The sequence below is a fragment of the Lineus longissimus genome, chromosome 8 (assembly GCF_910592395.1).
Source record: "Lineus longissimus chromosome 8, tnLinLong1.2, whole genome shotgun sequence".
In the NCBI taxonomy this organism is placed as follows: domain Eukaryota; kingdom Metazoa; phylum Nemertea; class Pilidiophora; order Heteronemertea; family Lineidae; genus Lineus; species Lineus longissimus.
In genome coordinates, this window is record NC_088315.1 from 6,614,918 (window position 1) to 6,632,824 (window position 17,907).

General features: G+C 41.8%; 2 protein-coding genes across 2 annotated transcripts; both read right to left on the bottom strand.

The window, feature by feature from the left end:
* Positions 1–982: 982 nt before the first annotated feature.
* LOC135492186 (transforming growth factor-beta receptor-associated protein 1-like) lies at positions 983–9,222 on the bottom strand. The gene is made up of 20 exons (XM_064778439.1): positions 9,030–9,222; positions 8,579–8,631; positions 8,198–8,291; positions 7,941–8,039; positions 7,713–7,799; positions 7,417–7,521; positions 7,077–7,211; positions 6,656–6,816; positions 6,267–6,399; positions 5,796–5,996; positions 5,306–5,497; positions 4,891–5,084; positions 4,497–4,565; positions 4,101–4,173; positions 3,844–3,984; positions 3,535–3,635; positions 2,911–3,183; positions 2,552–2,624; positions 2,048–2,238; positions 983–1,799 (listed from the first exon to the last, which is right to left on the bottom strand). The coding sequence occupies exons 1-20, from the start codon at positions 9,102–9,104 to the stop codon at positions 1,661–1,663; spliced, it is 2,589 nt and encodes an 862-aa protein (XP_064634509.1). The 5' UTR covers positions 9,105–9,222; the 3' UTR covers positions 983–1,660.
* A 1,297-nt stretch (positions 9,223–10,519) lies between these two features.
* LOC135492539 (uncharacterized) lies at positions 10,520–16,624 on the bottom strand. The gene is made up of 5 exons (XM_064779079.1): positions 16,553–16,624; positions 16,366–16,446; positions 13,836–13,890; positions 11,887–12,004; positions 10,520–11,577 (listed from the first exon to the last, which is right to left on the bottom strand). Exons 1-5 carry the CDS (start codon positions 16,622–16,624, stop codon positions 11,376–11,378), a joined length of 528 nt encoding a protein of 175 aa, XP_064635149.1. The 3' UTR covers positions 10,520–11,375.
* Between the last annotated feature and the right edge of the window lie 1,283 nt (positions 16,625–17,907).

The following is a 17,907-nucleotide window of genomic DNA, read 5'->3' on the forward strand; positions in this document are numbered from 1 at the left end:
CACGTGATGAAAATGTTCTGCCAATCAAAAGTTATCGTCTGCTGGGACGAAATAGGTTGTTAACTGGAACTTGTCCTGAATCTCTGACTCATTGTGTCTTACACCCAAAATATGTTTGTACAAAGTTAGGCGTGGTTTATTGTTAGTTGGTAGGTCAACAGAAAAAAAATCGAACAATATATATTGCTTAAGTGCCAATATAGCAACACCTACATATATCTAATCTATAAATTGGGTGGGTTCAACCAGCTATCTGAGCTATAAGTACCCAGGCTAGCCCAAGTAGTAGTCACCTCCAATGTGAGGGAACATCTTTGGGTGGGGTTGGGACTTAAGTACCCAGGCTAGCCCAAGTAGTAGTCACCTCCAATGTGAGTGAACATCTTTGGGTGGGGTTGGGACTTTTTTACCCAATACTTTTCTTGGGTATTAACACAATTAGGTGGGAGGAAAGTATGTAATTCAAATAAACTTTAGTATTGGTCACATCCTGGAAATCCTTTCTCTCCGAGGCAGGCAACTTATGAATCTCAATTGTTTTTGGACTAATCTTTAGATAAGACAAGCATAGAGCAATCTTTGGGATGCAGAAATGATTGGTATAATCAAGACACATTCCACTCCTATGCTATCTTCACTTGGCATCCCTTGAGGGACACTCTTTCCGACAGGAGGGGTCAGTCACAAGAGATTAATGTTACCAAGAATTAATAATGACTACATACTACATGCTTTAGTCTTTAAGAATTCTTAAGGTTACATCCTGTGCCAGTTTGGGACATCACCGAGAACAAGCCAACAGTGATGGATCTAGTTAGTGACACATCTTCCGGGGCATCCAAGACCTCTACTGCTGCTGCCTGAACCACGGGCCAAGTCACAACAACCAATTTAGTCCATCCATGATGAACAATATTTCCGTCCCATTCTCAAAGGGATAAGACAAGGGAAAGCAAAAATCACATCGTAGACATATATTCATTTGTTCTTGAATAGTATTTACATAGTTATATATATAACAAGCTCCTTTTTCAGATGAGGAAATGTACATAGACAGACGCAACAAAATAACAGAGAAATTGACACGAGCAAGAATTAAACATCAGACTTTTAATTCCATACCTCTTGATATGGGCAGTTTACTTAATATTTTACTGTGCTCTCTCCCTATCCTTGTTTTCAAACTTGATGTCACTGGAGCCATACTCCTGGGAGCTCGAGTGATTTATCCCCATTTTCCACGCCTATAACAGCAACACCGATCATCACACCCATGCTTCAAGCATGAAAATCATCCAGACCAATGGTAATGTGAAAAAAGAAACACCCTTGGTCATCTGTCAACTGAGTATCTGGGAAAAATACGATTGCCCTAGTGAGAGAAAGTTGAACTGCACTCAGGTTGCGACTTTGTCCTCAAAAGACAATTTAGGACAAACCTGAAATATATATAGCATCCTAAACCTGTTTTCTCAATTGGTTTCCGATAGTTTTGCGCAAGGGCTAAAAGACAATCTGTACTTCACTACAATTATGGGCTGGTGCATGACATCATGTTAACTTTAGAAAAGGTGGAGTTTTATTGGCCCTTGTGAGACAACAGGTAAACAATCAACTTCTCTCGACAAATCAATAAAATTTTGATCGAAGTTGTTTTGTTTTATTTCTTGGCACTGAACATCCTCCCCGTGACTGGACACACGTATTTACTGCGAGAACAATGAGTATGGCACATCACTCCGTTGGGATATCGTACGAATGTTGGTTCACTGAAAACTCGATTACACACCGCACAGGTCCTGCAAAAGAGAATTAAAACTTCTTTAGACCAATATGGCTTAGTTTGATATCTAGTTTTTCAAAACACATCATTTAAGTGAGAAGTATTAGAAGCTAGTGAATGTCTCCTCCTCCCAGGCTGAAGACTGAGTCGGCAGGCCTACTTCTCTTTGCCCAACCAGTGCATAAGGCAGTGCTGGGTAGTAAGCATCTCCTTCAGCAAGAGCTGGTCACACAGGGTATGTGGGGGAGGGGGTATTCAACCTACTTGTCTTCCTTGACTAGAATTGGATTTCGACAAGCAGTGATCACTGTCTGTTTGACCTGCAGATTCTCTCCTCTGGATAACGTAGTCTGTATTCGGGTCGTCCGACTGTTGTCTAAGCTCGTCCTGACTGACCGGTGTAAGAACTGGGAAAGTAAACTAACTGACCAGTTGTCGGGAAGTTGTTGTAACACCTAAAATGAAGGAGGCTGTGATTCAGTTTTGTTTATATAGATCACCTTACTGTCAGAAACATGCTGCAGCCTCTACAACATCATTGCTAATAAATCACTGGTAGATTCACCTGTGTTCTAGCCGGTATGGGAACTGTAAACTAGGCTGATGGAGTGGAACAGTGGAAACATCACCCTCGTAATCTCAGAGGTCCTGGGTGTGATAGAGCAAGGAACTCTCTTTGACAGCGTAGGTTTCCGCCGGGGTCGTCGGATTCCTCCTACCTACAGTACATTATAATTGCCCAAGTTGTTGTCTATTCTTACAGATTACCTTGATTGTATCGAAGTCCGCTTCGTCGTTGTTGAGCAGTGATATGGCCGGTGTAACAAGAAGGTCGCTTCTCCTGAAATGATTGGATGAAATGCGCAAATAAGCTTAGTATCGTACTTGTATGAGCCTGAGGATTTTCTCACCACATGTAGAAGTGAGGGCGATCAGAATCACAGTGAATCAAGTGAAGCTTCACCGATATGTGGTCAACGCTGCCATGACACTCTTTCTAAGCTTTGCTGTTATAACAGGATTCATCAATCAATTGTGGAAGAGTACTTTCAGCTGATATGATGCTGACTTTCATACTTTTACGAATCACCCAAATATTTTCAATATGAGATTCTACAAGTACTCACTCATAGGTGGGATCTAGATAAACTCCGAGGAGAATTTGAAAGAGTCGTTTCCTGTAATGCGGTTCCTTCCCTTTTGAGTTTATTACACAATAATTCTCTGCTTGGCCGAAATCTTTTAGCTTGTGGACAAGGATTCGCAGGGCTTTATCATGCTCATCAAGCTTCCCATAAAGTATGGCCATTTCTGCATACATGTCTGTTTCTTTGACTTTACCAAGAATGAGTTGAACCCGGTAGAGACTTGACATCTGCAGCATGTGCCGCAGTTTACTCCTGAAAGGTTCAAGCAATGCATCAAGAAGAGGTAGAGAAATAAGTCGTGTGGGGCACTAGTTCAATCGAACAGTCGGGTCAACAATCTGGAGGCATACATATGTGTACTGAGAGATGAGCCCCATCAATCTGGAACCTGCATCCAGGACAAGCTTTACCAAGACGAATACGACAGATGACAGCATTAGTCATCAGAATTGATAAAGTCTATTCAAGACTGAGAACTCGGGATCGGAAGGAGACATTATTGAAGGGACTATGTAGCTCATAACAGTGTCAGTCATGTCAGAGGAGTTGCCATATCTCTCTGAATATCTCCATAGAAGTAGTTGAGAATCGCTTGATTCATACCTAGCTTTATCCAAGTCCTCTTTCTTAGAATTTTGGTTGTCTCTCAGTTTTAGCACAGCATCAAGGTATAACACAGCCAGATGGGTGTGGTACTTCTCTTTCTGAAAAGAACAATAATTCAACACTTAATACAATGTTCTTATAAAATAATTACAAATGTAAAGGTTTTAGTATTTGGCACATTAGTGTCCCGATTCTGATGGCCTAGTGCACATGCCTCATAAATAGAAGATCCTAGAGTGGCCACATCAATGAACTTCAGTGCAATAAAGCAACAGGGAAATTTTCCAAACCCCTGATTTGACTCACCTCTAATTTCTTCTGGAACACTAGATATTCTAAATACATAATGACGGCATCAGGAAACCGTACGGGATCGAGATAATCTATAATGGTATCTGGCCGCATCTTTTCACTTGGAGATTCATTTGGTGGACGTTCAGTAAACACCTGGAAAGAAAGTGTTGTTCATTAAGACCGATTTCAACAAGTTCATCCAACTGCAAAGAGAAGCAAACATCTCCACGGTAATAGTTTTCAAAGCCAAGCACGACTTAATCCCTTACCTTTATTCCTATTTCTTGATTTTTTGCTAGCACCCAATCAACATATTTCCAGATAAGATCTTGATCGTCTAAACTGAAAAATACATCAAATATTTTGTCAACGTGAATAACACAACAAAGATATCTTGTCTGCAGGTGAAACTGATCATTGCTGGATTTGATTTTGATCACAGGTCGTTGCGCTCATACAGATTCTTGTCGCAGGACACAGTGATTTATTTGCGAGGCAATCTAGATGATAAAGCAATACATGTATGAGGCGAATTGTGGTTAAGCAATACAGTTCTTACTTGTCTCAAAGTTCATCCAACTTTTCCGAGAGGACAAGCAAGCAATTTGAGTACTTTTTGAGGCATACCTGTTATTAGAGACAGAAAAATAAGACTGCAGACTTACTTTGCTAGAAATTCCACCACAAACTCAAACCCTGGGAATGATTCATCCGTATATTCACCATCTGCTAATCTGAAATAATCAAGTACAGGGTGTCTCATAAGGAATTAATTGCAAAAGGGATGTGATATGTTAGTTCATACTCTTCTCGGCAGGTACAGTGAGTGCTTTGGTACATTAAGTTAATTATGCATCCCAGAATCGCCCTGTATAAAGGGGGTCACTGTAACTATCTACGCTCAGCAGAAACCCCTGATCCTGAATTCATTGGTTCAAAATTTGAAAAAACCTACTCAAGGCCGGGGTCAAAAGCCCTAACAATCAAAACAAAAAGTACTGCTTTGAAAAACATACCTACCTGAAACATTACAAAAAGTTGTGTGTCTAAAGAACTTACTTGGTCCATATACTTAGAGATTTATCATTTTCTCCGTGGAATTGATACATAAGACCGAGAGCATAATATTTCTGATTGTTCTGTAAGCACTCAACACAGTCTTTCGGATCGAAGCTATTCTCCATGGCAAGTAATGTCACTAATTCAGCCGAATTCGTCTCAGCGTATAATTTGACTAGGGCAGTGTCGATTTCCTATGAATTGAAGGATTAGAGAAATGTACATTCTACTGCAAACTACTGAACTTTCTTTACTTTACAAATAAGCAGGTCATCATACTGAAGTTAGAAGTAATGGGGTAATGTGAGAATACGGCAATCACTCCAGGAATGAATGAAGTGTACATTTTGGCTCATTTCCTGTTGTCAGAGAGATAAACTTTTCCTGGTTCGCAAAAATTCTTGAAGGAACCCACCTTAGCACAATCTCTTTGCAAGTTTCCCTCTTTAATCTCCTCTAGGTATGTCTTCAAGAATCTCTTGTACTCCATGACCCTGTCTTTGCTGCCTCTAGACAGCTGGTTGATGTCTGCTATCTCGTGCAAGGGGGGCTGTGATCGCATGAACGTGGAGGCATCTGGCATTATGTTGGGGTAAAGAGTCAGCACCTACAAAGGCAAAAGATAGAACCAGTTTTAAAAGACTTAGATAGAGACCCATGTAAAAATTATTGAACAATATTAATCAGTGAAGAATCTCAGTGGAAAACCAAGGTTCCGTGTACCTGGAGCCTATGCCAGGGAAAGAAAGACCCCACCAAGTGAAAAACATGAATAGCAGGGGATAGACTCTTCCTCTGGCCATTTGGTACCCAATGATAGCCGAAACTTCAAGAAGGAATACTCCCTTGAGAACACCTCAATGTTAAGAGCAGAAAAGTGAAAACTGTGACCTGAAGATCCTCACCTCTCGTACATCAATCTGTCCCTCTTTGAACAACTCTTTCGCCTCATCAAACCGACATTCGGAAAACTCGATGAATGCTGCTTGTTGTTGGATTCGGCGGTACAGCTTTTGAAATTTCTCTTTATTGGCTGCTGTTGTTCTCGCATTCTTGGCAAGTTCTAACGCCTCCGTAACCCGCTTATCCACAAGTAATCCCTGAATCTGAAAACGGAAGGAAGAGATGAATGTTACTTTATTTTGGGATCCCTCTGGAAGGGGTGCTCAGTCATTCACATACCAATAAAGTTGGTGTCTACTTGTACTCCTGACATGTCTGGGTGGTGTAGTCAGTGTAGTTATTGACACAACATTGTCAGTCAGGAGACTCTATCCAGCATCCAGCATCACGTTACACTTTGTGGAAGATTCAAGACAGTGTGAAAATTATCAATTTTTTTTATCATTATCATCATTATTAGAAGTTGCATTTACTTGTTTTTCCCAGGCCACTGGCATCAGACCATATATCTCTTTCCCCGAGGATACGAGCAGTCGACCATCGAACTCGCCAAGAAATTTACCCCCTTGAAATGGTATACTCTGCTTCTGCTGCTGGTCAAGAATACTGAAGTATAGACAAAGGCAAAATATTTTTAGATCATGGATGTCGCAAATCGGGCTGTTGCCTTCAGATCTTCCTTGTTTCCCCATAATTTTGTCTTGATCCTCCGGGCAGGTTGATCTACCGCATGCCTCAAACAGAGCACAGTCTTGTGGTGTACAATCTGTTCTTCTTTTTAAAAGCTTGAATATCACTAATTTTTCTCAATTTGGAACGAGCAGCCAAATCTTTCTGGAAATAGGCTTTCGTACATTCTTACCTATGAACTGTAATGAACTCATCATTCATGGCTAGGATGTACGGATGAAGGTAACCAATGGAAACCAAGCGATCGCTCCATTGCAGTGGTGGGCGTTGGGAATTGCCAGCAGACGTCACGAACATACCCAATGCACTTGGGCCACTCACAAGAAACTCATCCTGAAATTGGTCACAGATTGTGTTTCAGAAATCGCAGGTTAAAGCGAACACTTTCATTAACATTTTCATACAATAAATTTGAGTTTGACAAACAGGCCTAGGCCCTATCGCTAATGCCTAATCTGTACAAGGCATTTTCAATGATAAAAACTTCAGTTTGGAAGTAGAAAAAAAGTATCCTAAGTAAATTAAAGCCAATAAACTTGGTTCCCGTGATCCCCAAGTGACACCAATCATTATGAAGTAGAATATCTGCTTACTCTGCCTATACGTAGAACCAAAGGTGTGGTAAATTCATGTTCATAGGGGAAGAGGTCCTGAGTTTGTCCGGTCTCAAAATTTGCCACTAGGTACTGACTAGTGCAAGCAATACAGATGCAATTGTGGTCCATTTTCTGGAATAAAATGTTACGATTTAGAACATAAGCAAATGGTAATAAAGATGGATTTGGATGGACAAGTTAAAGGCCTGGCTGTAACACATGATGACGATTATAAAGATGTGAATTCAAGATCAGATTTTAAATAGGTACACAGAGTCTTCAAGTGAGTAAGCACCTTTCAAAATTGGTCAAGTCTGGTACATGATTCAATACACACCATGGTAAGAGGAGACTCTGGTAGTCCTACTTCCTTGATGTGGACCATCCGGTCTTCAGTCACAGTGTATATTTGCACCTGCCTCTTCTTCAATGCCACACAAATCTGAAGAAAAAAATTAAATGGAAAGAACCAATTTGGGACCGAAACTAGTGTCCTCAATAGAGGGGATGTCCTTTATAGAGAGGTGTCTGCTAAGAGAGGTTCAACTGTATTCTGGAAAAGATCTCAGTGTCCCTTCTTCAACAAACAGCACACCTAGCTGAAATTGAAACAGAATGTAAAAAACTACTCACCTCCACACTGAAAGGGCTTGCTTTGACAGGGTTCTCATTCAAACAGAATGACACCACTCCCTTGATTTTAGCACCACTCAGTATTGGCTGAAATAAATGAAAATCTATTAGAAGTTTGAGAATACTAACAGGGTGACTCTTGGAATTCACAGCTGAGGAACGCAAAGAAATAAAGACAAGAAAACACAAACTAAATGCGAGAGCTATTGAGAGCTTGTTTAACCTTACCTCTAAGTCAAACATGTTGAGAAGGGTCAGAGTATTGTCACATAAGACCATGATCCGGTTTAAGGCAGATGCAGCTTTGACTTGGACTACCGGCTTTTTCTGAAAATAAATCAGAAGTGTTATAAGTAGACAATTGTAGAGTAAATTGTTATTTAAAAAATGTGATGAATAAAGTTCAGCCTTGGCAACAGACTATATTGGCAATTTACTAAAAGGTGAGAGGATTCATAATATTTGAACATGGAGTAGGAACTTACCACTGCCAGATATTTATGACCTTGCTTCTCGGAATGGTAAGTCACTCTCCCATTGCTCTGTGTTTTTTCCTCAATGAAGTAGTGAACTACAAAACTGTCAAAGAAAACATACAAAATGTCATCAACATGCTCCATTAGGAAAAATAGAGAGGAAGGATGGCAACCTGACCACAGATCTCTGGGGCTCTGTGATGATGGGAGGACAGCTGTTTTTATTAACAAAGCTGGCCTGACTCAGTGACTGTCTAGCGTGCATCTAAAACCAAATTTAGGAAACTATTTGGACATAATCTCCTGTGCCTACTGTCTAGGCCGGGTTTGTCATTGATCTGACAAAGAATTATGAAAGTTCTCACTTAGTTCATTTACTATAGTACTCACCAGTCATTTGTTCCAATATACAGATTCTTGCCACAGCAGTCAATACACTCAATCTGAAAAGACAAAACATGATAATAAATTCCCCGATAATGGCTGGGAAAGGACATTAAAAAAAATGTTCTGGGTGGGACGACTTATTAAGTCATGGGAACGACTTATGAAAACAACCAAAAAGATTTTTGTTTCATTTTCATTATCTCATCTCATGTCTGCATGGTCCTTTTTTTCAAATTTCTTTTTCGTTTTCGTAAGTCGTCCCCCGAGATAATAAGTCCCCCCCCCCCCCCACTTAATAAGTCGTCCCGCCCAGAATTAGTTTTCTCGATTTCCTTTCCCAGCCATCGTAGAAGATAATGCTTATGAAATAAAGAATATTCCTGAGTTGGCTGTGTATGTGCATCACCGTCCATGTAGTATCTGCAGTGCAAAAATGGCAAAAAACCAACCTAACCTGTGTTCTAGCCTTGTCTCCCATCAATTTTACCCGCTCGACAGCGGGTATAAGCTCAAATGCCTTCACACTCATGTCTGCATGGTCTAAACGCTTTCTCCCAGGTATAACATTAATCAATAACCACTACAAGCTTCAAAATATCGAATAATTTATCAGAAAAATGGGCAGGAACTGCCAAGTGTCCACCATCTTGATTTGTTGCAAAACTGATCAATTCCACTACGGCCGGAGCTCCATCGGTGTACGCCGAAGACCACATTATTGTTCGAATACTAGTCCAAGCGAAGCGACAAGACGAGTTGCCCATACCAGGTAATGCCAAATCAGTTACCCCCAAGACTAACACTGGAGGAACAGGGTTGTCCGCTTCACTGCCCATACTTCTGTAGGGACGCTCCCAGCAGTTTGAAAGTCCTGTGAATGTATTAGTGTCTTTTTCTCTCAAGGAGCTGCATTGGACACTGTAAGGTGTCACATCCTTCGAACTAAAGGGACACAGCTCATGTGCCCTTATCAAATAGCACTTCAGGTTAGTTATAGCTCAGTTAGTTGTCTCGTATCAGGTACCACCCAAGAAGTAATCGAGTAGTGTTTGAGGAGATGATATGAATAAACACCAGCAAATGCTTTGTCCTCAAGTGACGATTGCACTTTACCCGTTACTCTAAGCACGGGTTACTCTGGGCAGGGATGGGGTGTCAGTGTCTCTCTCAAGAGCGTACAGCGGACTGTCTGCAGGATGCCTCATCCAATACTAAAGAGACAGGGCTTTTAGCACCTCTGTAGGGATAACCATACATCGTGAGGATAGGATACAACACAAGTTTGAATGTCCTGGAATAATTCGCGTCTCTTTACGAGACTAAATCGGACTCTCTGTAATGTCACATCCTTTGAACTCCAGGGACACATAGATACACACATTGAGCGCAAGTTATTTTCCGTGAGTAGTGAAGAAATGGGACTTTGTCAATAAATTTTTTTTATCTAGGCAGATTTCGCAAGCCCTCACGAGCGAAGATGTATGAAAGATGGTCTGTGGTGTCATGAAATCCTGCTCAAGTTCAGTTACGCGATATTCGTAAATCGGCTCAATCATGGATACCAGGAGGACTATACAGATATAGGAAACCAGACAGAGCTCTTCAGAACTGTCGTCATACATAGACGTTGGTCTCCGCAAGGCTTGGAAAAACTGTCTTCTTCTCGATCGTCAACTGCTTACATACAAGTTGGCTATCTCATTCGGGGTTGAAACGGGATGCAAATTAAGTTATGGTAAAGACTCTGGGCTATTTCGTCCCGGACCGCAGGCGTGAGGTATTTTTGGTGAAGAAGGTGCATTTGGTGTCGTTTGGTAAGTGCATAAATCTAACTTTTCGAGAGTGTCCCCCACGCTGAGAGACCGAAGGACAAGAGACAAAGCCTGATGATATGACAACTTTTATTGGGCAAGCATATAATATATACTACAAAACTTAGAATTAGTGGCCGGCATGCGGAATCAGAAAAGGCTGACCGTAAATATTGTTACACGTGAAGAGAGTGTAGTGTGCTAATCGAACTTGTTGGGAGTGATCCGCACACTTATTGACCGAAGGACAAGAGACGAAGGCTATGATATGACAACATTTATTTGGCAAGTACATACATATGAATAATGCAAAACTTGGAATACAATAACACAACGTTGATACTGCTGACGCCGCTTGAGCCGCTTGAGCAAGCGTGTCAAGGGATCAGATGTTGGGTCAGTGCGCATGCGGGGCATGGGATGGAGGGTGGTGCACTGTGAGTGTCGATAAGGATGGGGGGGGGGCAAAGGCAATTGACAATAGCATAATAACAATTGAACAATGTAAAGTCGTAAGAGACCGCGACCGCTTTCAAGGTAGCAAGAACTAATTGCTGACCAAAACAATGACATATTCTGTTGACACCAATGGAGCATTCTCTTGTACTGTATTTTAGCCCAAAACCACCCAATCAAAATGGTGCAGAGACTCGATTGACGTTTATTGTCTTCAAGAGGAAATTGATCTCAAAACTGATATGAGCCTATAGTATAAATAATGTCCTACCTAAAATATAGGCCTTCTGTTAAATTAGGCCTGCCTTAAGAAAAAAGAAAGAAAACCTACAACCAATTCCTCTTGAAAACAAATATGTAAATAAGGCTCATCCATGCATCATTTGGGTAAAACAATGTAGAAACACATTTTTGCTGTGATCAAGAAATAGCTCCATTGTTGTAATGTTACACTTCTTGTGCTGTGAAATAGCTCAGATACAGTAAATGGACTGCCACATTGAAAACGGAAAAAGAAATAGCAATATTCTGGATCAGCGAGTACATACATGAAGTGCTATTGATTTCAGGAATAAGCACATATTTTGCAGGAGTAACAATGTTCGATGTTTAATTTTCAGGGTCGAAAACAGGTGAGTGTCAACCCATTCTGAGCCAACAGCATGAATTACAACAAGAAAAGGGTCAATTCCGTTGGGAACTGCTGTTCCCTGATCATGGCTCTTGACTACTGGCCTGGAATAGAAAGGGAAGATTTAGATACCAAGAAATATTGAAATTTACAATTTAAGAAATTGAAGTATTTGATCATTTTTGATGAAGTCTTTTAAAAAAATCTATTATAGCATATCAGTAATATGTCTATACACATGCTTATGTCTGTGACAGCCTCACTGACATTAACAAGATGAATCAATTAAATTGAATTGTCGGGCAATGGTGGTCAACCTGCCTCGGGTTTATCCCAATATCAGTCACATGATGACGGACCTAAAGCCTCATTCCATCAACTGTAGCCAGCTTATCGAATTTCATCTCATTTACCTCAATTGTGTTCCACAAATCTGGCATCCTGAATATTTATCTCTCAGAAGTGGCCTCGGTCGCGTTGGCTCGATTCTTGGGACGGGACAGCGAAACCACACGAGATGGAGCAATCCACCTGAAAAAAATAGGAGACAATTCGAATGCTGCTTCAGTGAACAATGGGCGATCTGTTCAGGAGACGTCTTTCAAATCGCCCATTGTTTCATAAACGAGAGCTGGACAGACAGTTCCAGCTACTCTTCGCAGATTTCCTTCTTCCAATGCATACATCGCGTTTTGTCTCGACCACACTTGCATAGCTATTTACTTTAAGGTCACGTGCAGGTCTTATTGGTAATTGCTGGGGTGAAACTTGGTGCTGCGGGACAGACTTACATGTCCACAAAACGCAATGTCACTGCTGGACTGATTTACAAGTCCACAAAACGCAGAATCAGACATGGACATCATTACCCCAGCAAGAACCCAATGTAACCCCACAAATAGGGCCGCTTACAATGTTTAAGACATGTTTATACAATAACAATGCTGAAGCTATTGCCTGCAGTGACCTTGTTAATGATTTTTATGTGGGAGGGGCCAGGGACCGTGACTATTGATAAAGTCCTCACGATATTATGTTCGTCAACAATGGGGCACAGACTTTCAGATATTTTCGTGACTGACCTATATTACCAGTACAGTCCAATATATATTTCTTTTTTTGACTGACCTCTATTACCAGTACAGTCCAATATCATTCTATTCTTCGTGACCGACCTATATTACCAGTACAGTCCAATATATATTTCATTTTTCGTGACTGACCTATATTACCAGTACAGTCCAATACATATTCTATTCTTCGTGACTGACCTATATTACCAGTACAGTCCAATAAATATATATTTTTTCGTGACTGACCTTTATTACCAGTACAGTCCAAAGATACTATTTAGTCTGTATATTATTCTAGGGCTGGGGTGGGGGATGGGGAAATTCTCCAGTGACAAACTTTTTGATTGTCATTCTGGTAAAAAAACACGTCCAAAGAAGAAATTTATTCTCATAACTTTTAACAATGCTCGAAAAGAACTTTTAAAATGTTCATGTGGCGAGTCGCCACATGTACCGACTATACCTGTGGATCTAAATATATATATCATCATTGAAATCCTCAGAGAAATTAAACCAAGACAAAAAAGGGTTCCATGCCCTTGGTTTCCATGTACCGCGAACGATGCTAACGATAGGATTTAGCTGACAGGATTTGGCCACATGAACCCCTCCCTGTCCAGAAGACGCGGGGGTCGTCAGATCAATTTGAAACCGCCATGGACATCACTTCTTCCCCCTCACAAGTCGGTCGCGATGACCTCCATGTGCAAACCATTTTGGCTGTGGATGCCCCTGGTAACCCATGTCGCCTAACCAGACATAGCGCGCTGCCTGACTAGAAGTTACCGCCTCTGAGACCCAGGGTTGAGACACTGGGGTCTGCCCCTAGCTGACAGGTGGATGGAGATCCATATCATAGAGCATACCAACCGTACATAACCGGCTGGACTGGTACACCCTATCAGGCTCAGACTCCCCAACGGAGTCTATTGAGCGCAGCCGCAGCGCCAGTTAATATGGATGGATTCACGTCGTCAAATAACTGTCGACCTGATGAGCATTCGTTCACGGTACACAGAGTTTATCGGGGTTGGGGGCGAAGAGACAAGACCAGGAACTCCTATGGGGTCGCGGGCGCAATGCAATCCGAGGAACGAGATGCACCCAAAGTACAAACTCGAAAATAACTGGCTCATCCTTCGCCATATAGGTGTCAAGTATGTACCACTTATACAGACAGGCGTCATTAACGTTGGGTAACACATCACAAGGAACAATACCAAGCATTTTCAAGACCTCATATTTAGCGAAAAGGTGTGACAACAATGATAATATATCAGATCCAATACCAGTCCCTTGACCAAACCCAACCATTTCTTGAAAGTTCAAAGGACGTCGGGGCTTCTGAAAGAAAAAAGAATTGGCCATGACAGCTACGGTAGATAGATCGAAGTGATAGATGGGCTAACTGTCTATCTGAAAAGGGCGGGTAGCGATTTTTTTCCTGAACCTTTTGGGCACTGTAGTGTACATTTGTACAGGGACTTTCAGCCAATCAGATTTCGACAAATACATGACGTCAGAAGTCTTAGAAACTTTAGAGCAGTTGGTAGAGCGCTCGTCAGAAATGGCAGCATACGATGTTCATCCAAAGGTCGTGAGTTCGAATTTGGTTGTGGAAAACATTTTTCTTTTTCTTTTTTTACTCTTTATATTTTATTTTTATAACCCGTTTCTTTTCCCTTGTTATTTAGATTTTAGATATTTTAGTTATTTCTGCGCCTGCAACATACCTACAGAAAGGACAATAACAATAGCCCATCTCCAAGATCCAAGGGATTGTCCTTCAGATATCATATTGAGCATGAATATACAAGGAGACTTGTCTCATGTGAATGGTCTTCCTCCAGTAGGAATGTGTTTCTCTCCAATGAGCCTTGTCTTTCGATACTGCCTCGTGTGTATGGTCTTCCTCCAGTATATTTTGATACTGTATGCTTCGAATTTGAGTAACAAGCACAAAACAATACAAGCTTACTTCTAAGTTTCATGATGACGACACAGATTTATCGGATTCTGATTGGCTGAGAACCTGTACAAATGTACACTGTACTACCCGAAAGTTCAGGAAAAAAAATTCGCGGGCGGGCGATTAAGCAGGCGCATACAGTTAGATATTTAAAAGGGTAACAAAATGGCCGAAATTTATCTTCGCACACCATCTTTATACATGTACTTGTATAGGAGATATAGGTAAAACTCAATGGTGACGAGATTATCACTGCTCCCGAAAGAGATTTTAAGTAGCCTAAGTCTCAGCTGACATGCATGCATAAAAACCCAAACAACAAAGATAGAAAACACAAACGCCCGACCACCAAAAGACAAACTGCACTTGAAACATGATAGACACCCAGCGACAGGTCTCACTTGATTGCACAAACACAAGTTCATTGACGAGACAGGTCACAGAGAAATAAAAAAATATTCCTCGAGCGGGTTCGAACTCGGTACCCTCGCCACTTCATCCTTTCCGTCTTTTCTAATTTGGCCGTTAGGGTTTTTATGCATGCATGTCAGCTTTAAAGGGACAACCTGGGAGTGGGATTTCCCTGGCCACGAGGATAATACCTCTACTTGTCACCATGCGCCGCCACTTATCTCAAATATTGATTTTCGCCAGTGTGCGAGGCAGTTTTGGACATGACCTGTGAAATTCAGGCAGGCCTATAGTTACACCCAGTTTTTGTGCACTGTTTATTGCAGTTCAATGATGTATTTCAATTTTCCTGTTTGGACTGAGAAGTCACGGTTCTACTGGAAGCAATTTTTGTAGGAAAAACTACCATATCTCATGCCACAGTTGTCCATTTAATACCACTGAATACAAGAGGGGGTAGGCCTATCACTAAACCATGGTCCTTTCATAACACAAGCCTGGGAACAACTGGCAGGCTTTATCAAAGCTCTGGGATGGTAATCTCCGATTGCTCCTCGATCATCGCACAGTTGGCAGCACAGAGGTGAAATGAGACGATTGGTGATCACTACATCCTAAAGGCTAGAGGGAGGTAATTATAATATGATCTCCACCGCCCGACCCGATGACGTCATTACCGGAATTCCGGGTGGGAAATACCCCAAGTATTTACATCACAATGGCGGCAACTTCAGTTCTGAAGTAATCGATGAGCGAGAAGTTGCCACCCGGAATTCCGGTAATGACGTCATCGGGTCGGGCGGTGGAGATCATATTATAATAACCTCCCTCTAGCCTTTAGGATTTAGTGATCACCGAGACGATTGGTAATTTCTGCCATGTCTTCATGTAAATGTCTCTGAACAACTTCGATTGTATGCCTTATCTTTCTGATCCGGTCAAGGTCCTCATCATACATATCACATGTCACATTATCAAGGGCTGATTGGTTCAGAGATCGAATGTGTTATGAGCACGTGACACATTGCGCCGAGCACGTGGCGTGTGACGTCATAAAACATGGCAGACATGACCGATCGTCTCATTTTCTTGCTGCCAGAACGATATAGTACCATAGATAGGGTATGGGCTAACGGTGTCCTCCTTTCAAAGGTCAGCTGAGCCGAGTGTGGAAATATTCAGAACAGCAGTGGCGGATTTAGGGGTCCCGCATGAGGCATCCCTCTTTGATATTTTAGGGCACCTCTCCTCAAGAACCCTCCCCCTCATTTTCAGGATTGCACCTTCGGCTCTATCATGAGTTTTCATTGGTGGGGCAGCGACCCCCCCCCCGCTTCTTTCCCAAATTTCTTGATCCGCCACTGCTGCAGATATGAGAAGTTTCAAAAGAATACATGCATTTGCGATCAAGGAAGTTTCGATAGAGAAAAATTACTCACCATGGTGGTGTTCACGTCGTATCTTGTGATAAACCGGTTGGGCAGCATTGGGTGTGCTAGACAGGACAACGTGTCTGGCGTCTGCAAGAAATGAAAATGAAAAGATAGGATAAGATTGTACATTGTATCAGACAACAGTCGCAAAATTTGGGGAGAAAAACTGGTGGAGAAATCAGGCTGAACTCACCAATGTTGAACCAGTGCTTCGACTTGGCGTCGACACAACTGAACGCTTGTGTTCCCAAAACCAGTCTGTCATACCAGGAGCACAGCCAAATTAAACGCCCCGTATTGAGTACGTTACATCAGAGAGGTTACCAAAACCACTCATCTATTCAAATTGTGATTTTCAATCAAATTCATTGACCCATACACGAAAATGCTCACGATTTAAAGCTGATTGGTCAAATACTGAGGTCACGGTCGGATGAACAGGAGTCGGACAACTCGTGACGAAACTTGGCGGCGCACTTCTTTTACCAATCAGAGGCATCGTAACTTCGTAAACCCGCCGTAAAATACGATGTCTCTGATTGGTCAAAGAAGTGCGCCGCGAAGGTCTCCCGCGAAATTTGCAAAAGTCCCCCGCAAATCGTGCAGAAGACTCCCGCGAAAATACCTCTGCCACAAAATTCAAACCGTCCTCTGCTCCTGATTGGTTTAAATTGGGTCACGCGGCGAGATTTTTACGGCGCATTCTTTTGCGGCGTGTTTTTAGCGGGGCATTGTTGCGGCGCATCATTCGCGGGAGGCCTTTGCGGCGCAAGTAATTAATCGGCCGATATATTCTGATTTATGTCTATTCCCGCCTACCATAGACGTCGGACGTGAATCCATTCCTTCCTCGTGACGCAATTATTTCATGACGTCATGAGCCATTGACCATTCACACAAGTAGATTTATTCACACCGGCGCCACTGAAGTGCGGGTGTTGGACATCAAAATCGTCTGCTTGTAGGACATACAGTTGTGTGAGTTCACTAGAGCTTGCTCTTTACATATTACCCAAGTATAGGCCTAATGGCTAGAGAGACCAATGAATGGCTAAAGAGATTAATTCGTTCCACACACGTTGATTAAGATGTTACTTTTAGCACTGGATCTAAAACTCATGATCATGATACCTGTCGTCACATCGTTTATCTGCGTCATTTGGTCCTACTCTAACTGAGTTACTATGATATCGATCCCTTGCTGAACACTGATACATATCGAATTATAGTATGACGTACTTTTTCCATAAATCAGGAAAAGAAATTGTTCACTCCATTAAGGTCACCTGGGGCTCCTTATCAAAGGAAATGACAACGCTGGCGTGGAATTAAAATCTTTCCGTAGGATAAAGTGTCCGAGGACAAACATTCTCTAATGCGCCTTTTAATCTTTCAGTTTCTAGTTATTGAAAGTCTTGGGTTCCTATAGAACCATATCCTCATCAACTATAGAGTAGGACAGTCTTACCCGGGGACATTTAATACCGTTTATACCCCGGCAGTTTTTCCACAGCGTAGGCCAACCTTCAGATGTACCGACGGAACAGA

What these genes read in the sequence shown, in the direction of transcription:
- LOC135492186 (XM_064778439.1), bottom strand. Translation starts at nt 9,104, where the DNA reads ATGAGTGTGAAGGCATTTGAGCTTATACCCGCTGTCGAGCGGGTAAAA. An exon ending in GAGTTCATTACAGTTCATAG is followed by an intron (nt 6,400 to 6,655) that starts GTAAGAATGTAC and finishes TCTATACTTCAG; the next exon opens with TATTCTTGACCAGCAGCAGA. An exon ending in GTGGTGGAATTTCTAGCAAA is followed by an intron (nt 4,174 to 4,496) that starts GTAAGTCTGCAG and finishes TGTATTTTTCAG; the next exon opens with TTTAGACGATCAAGATCTTA.
- LOC135492539 (XM_064779079.1), bottom strand. Translation starts at nt 16,624, where the DNA reads ATGACAGACTGGTTTTGGGAACACAAGCGTTCAGTTGTGTCGACGCCA. An exon ending in ACGACGTGAACACCACCATG is followed by an intron (nt 13,891 to 16,365) that starts GTGAGTAATTTT and finishes TTTTTCTTTCAG; the next exon opens with AAGCCCCGACGTCCTTTGAA. An exon ending in TGGGTTTGGTCAAGGGACTG is followed by an intron (nt 12,005 to 13,835) that starts GTATTGGATCTG and finishes TATTTTTTTCAG; the next exon opens with GTGGATTGCTCCATCTCGTG.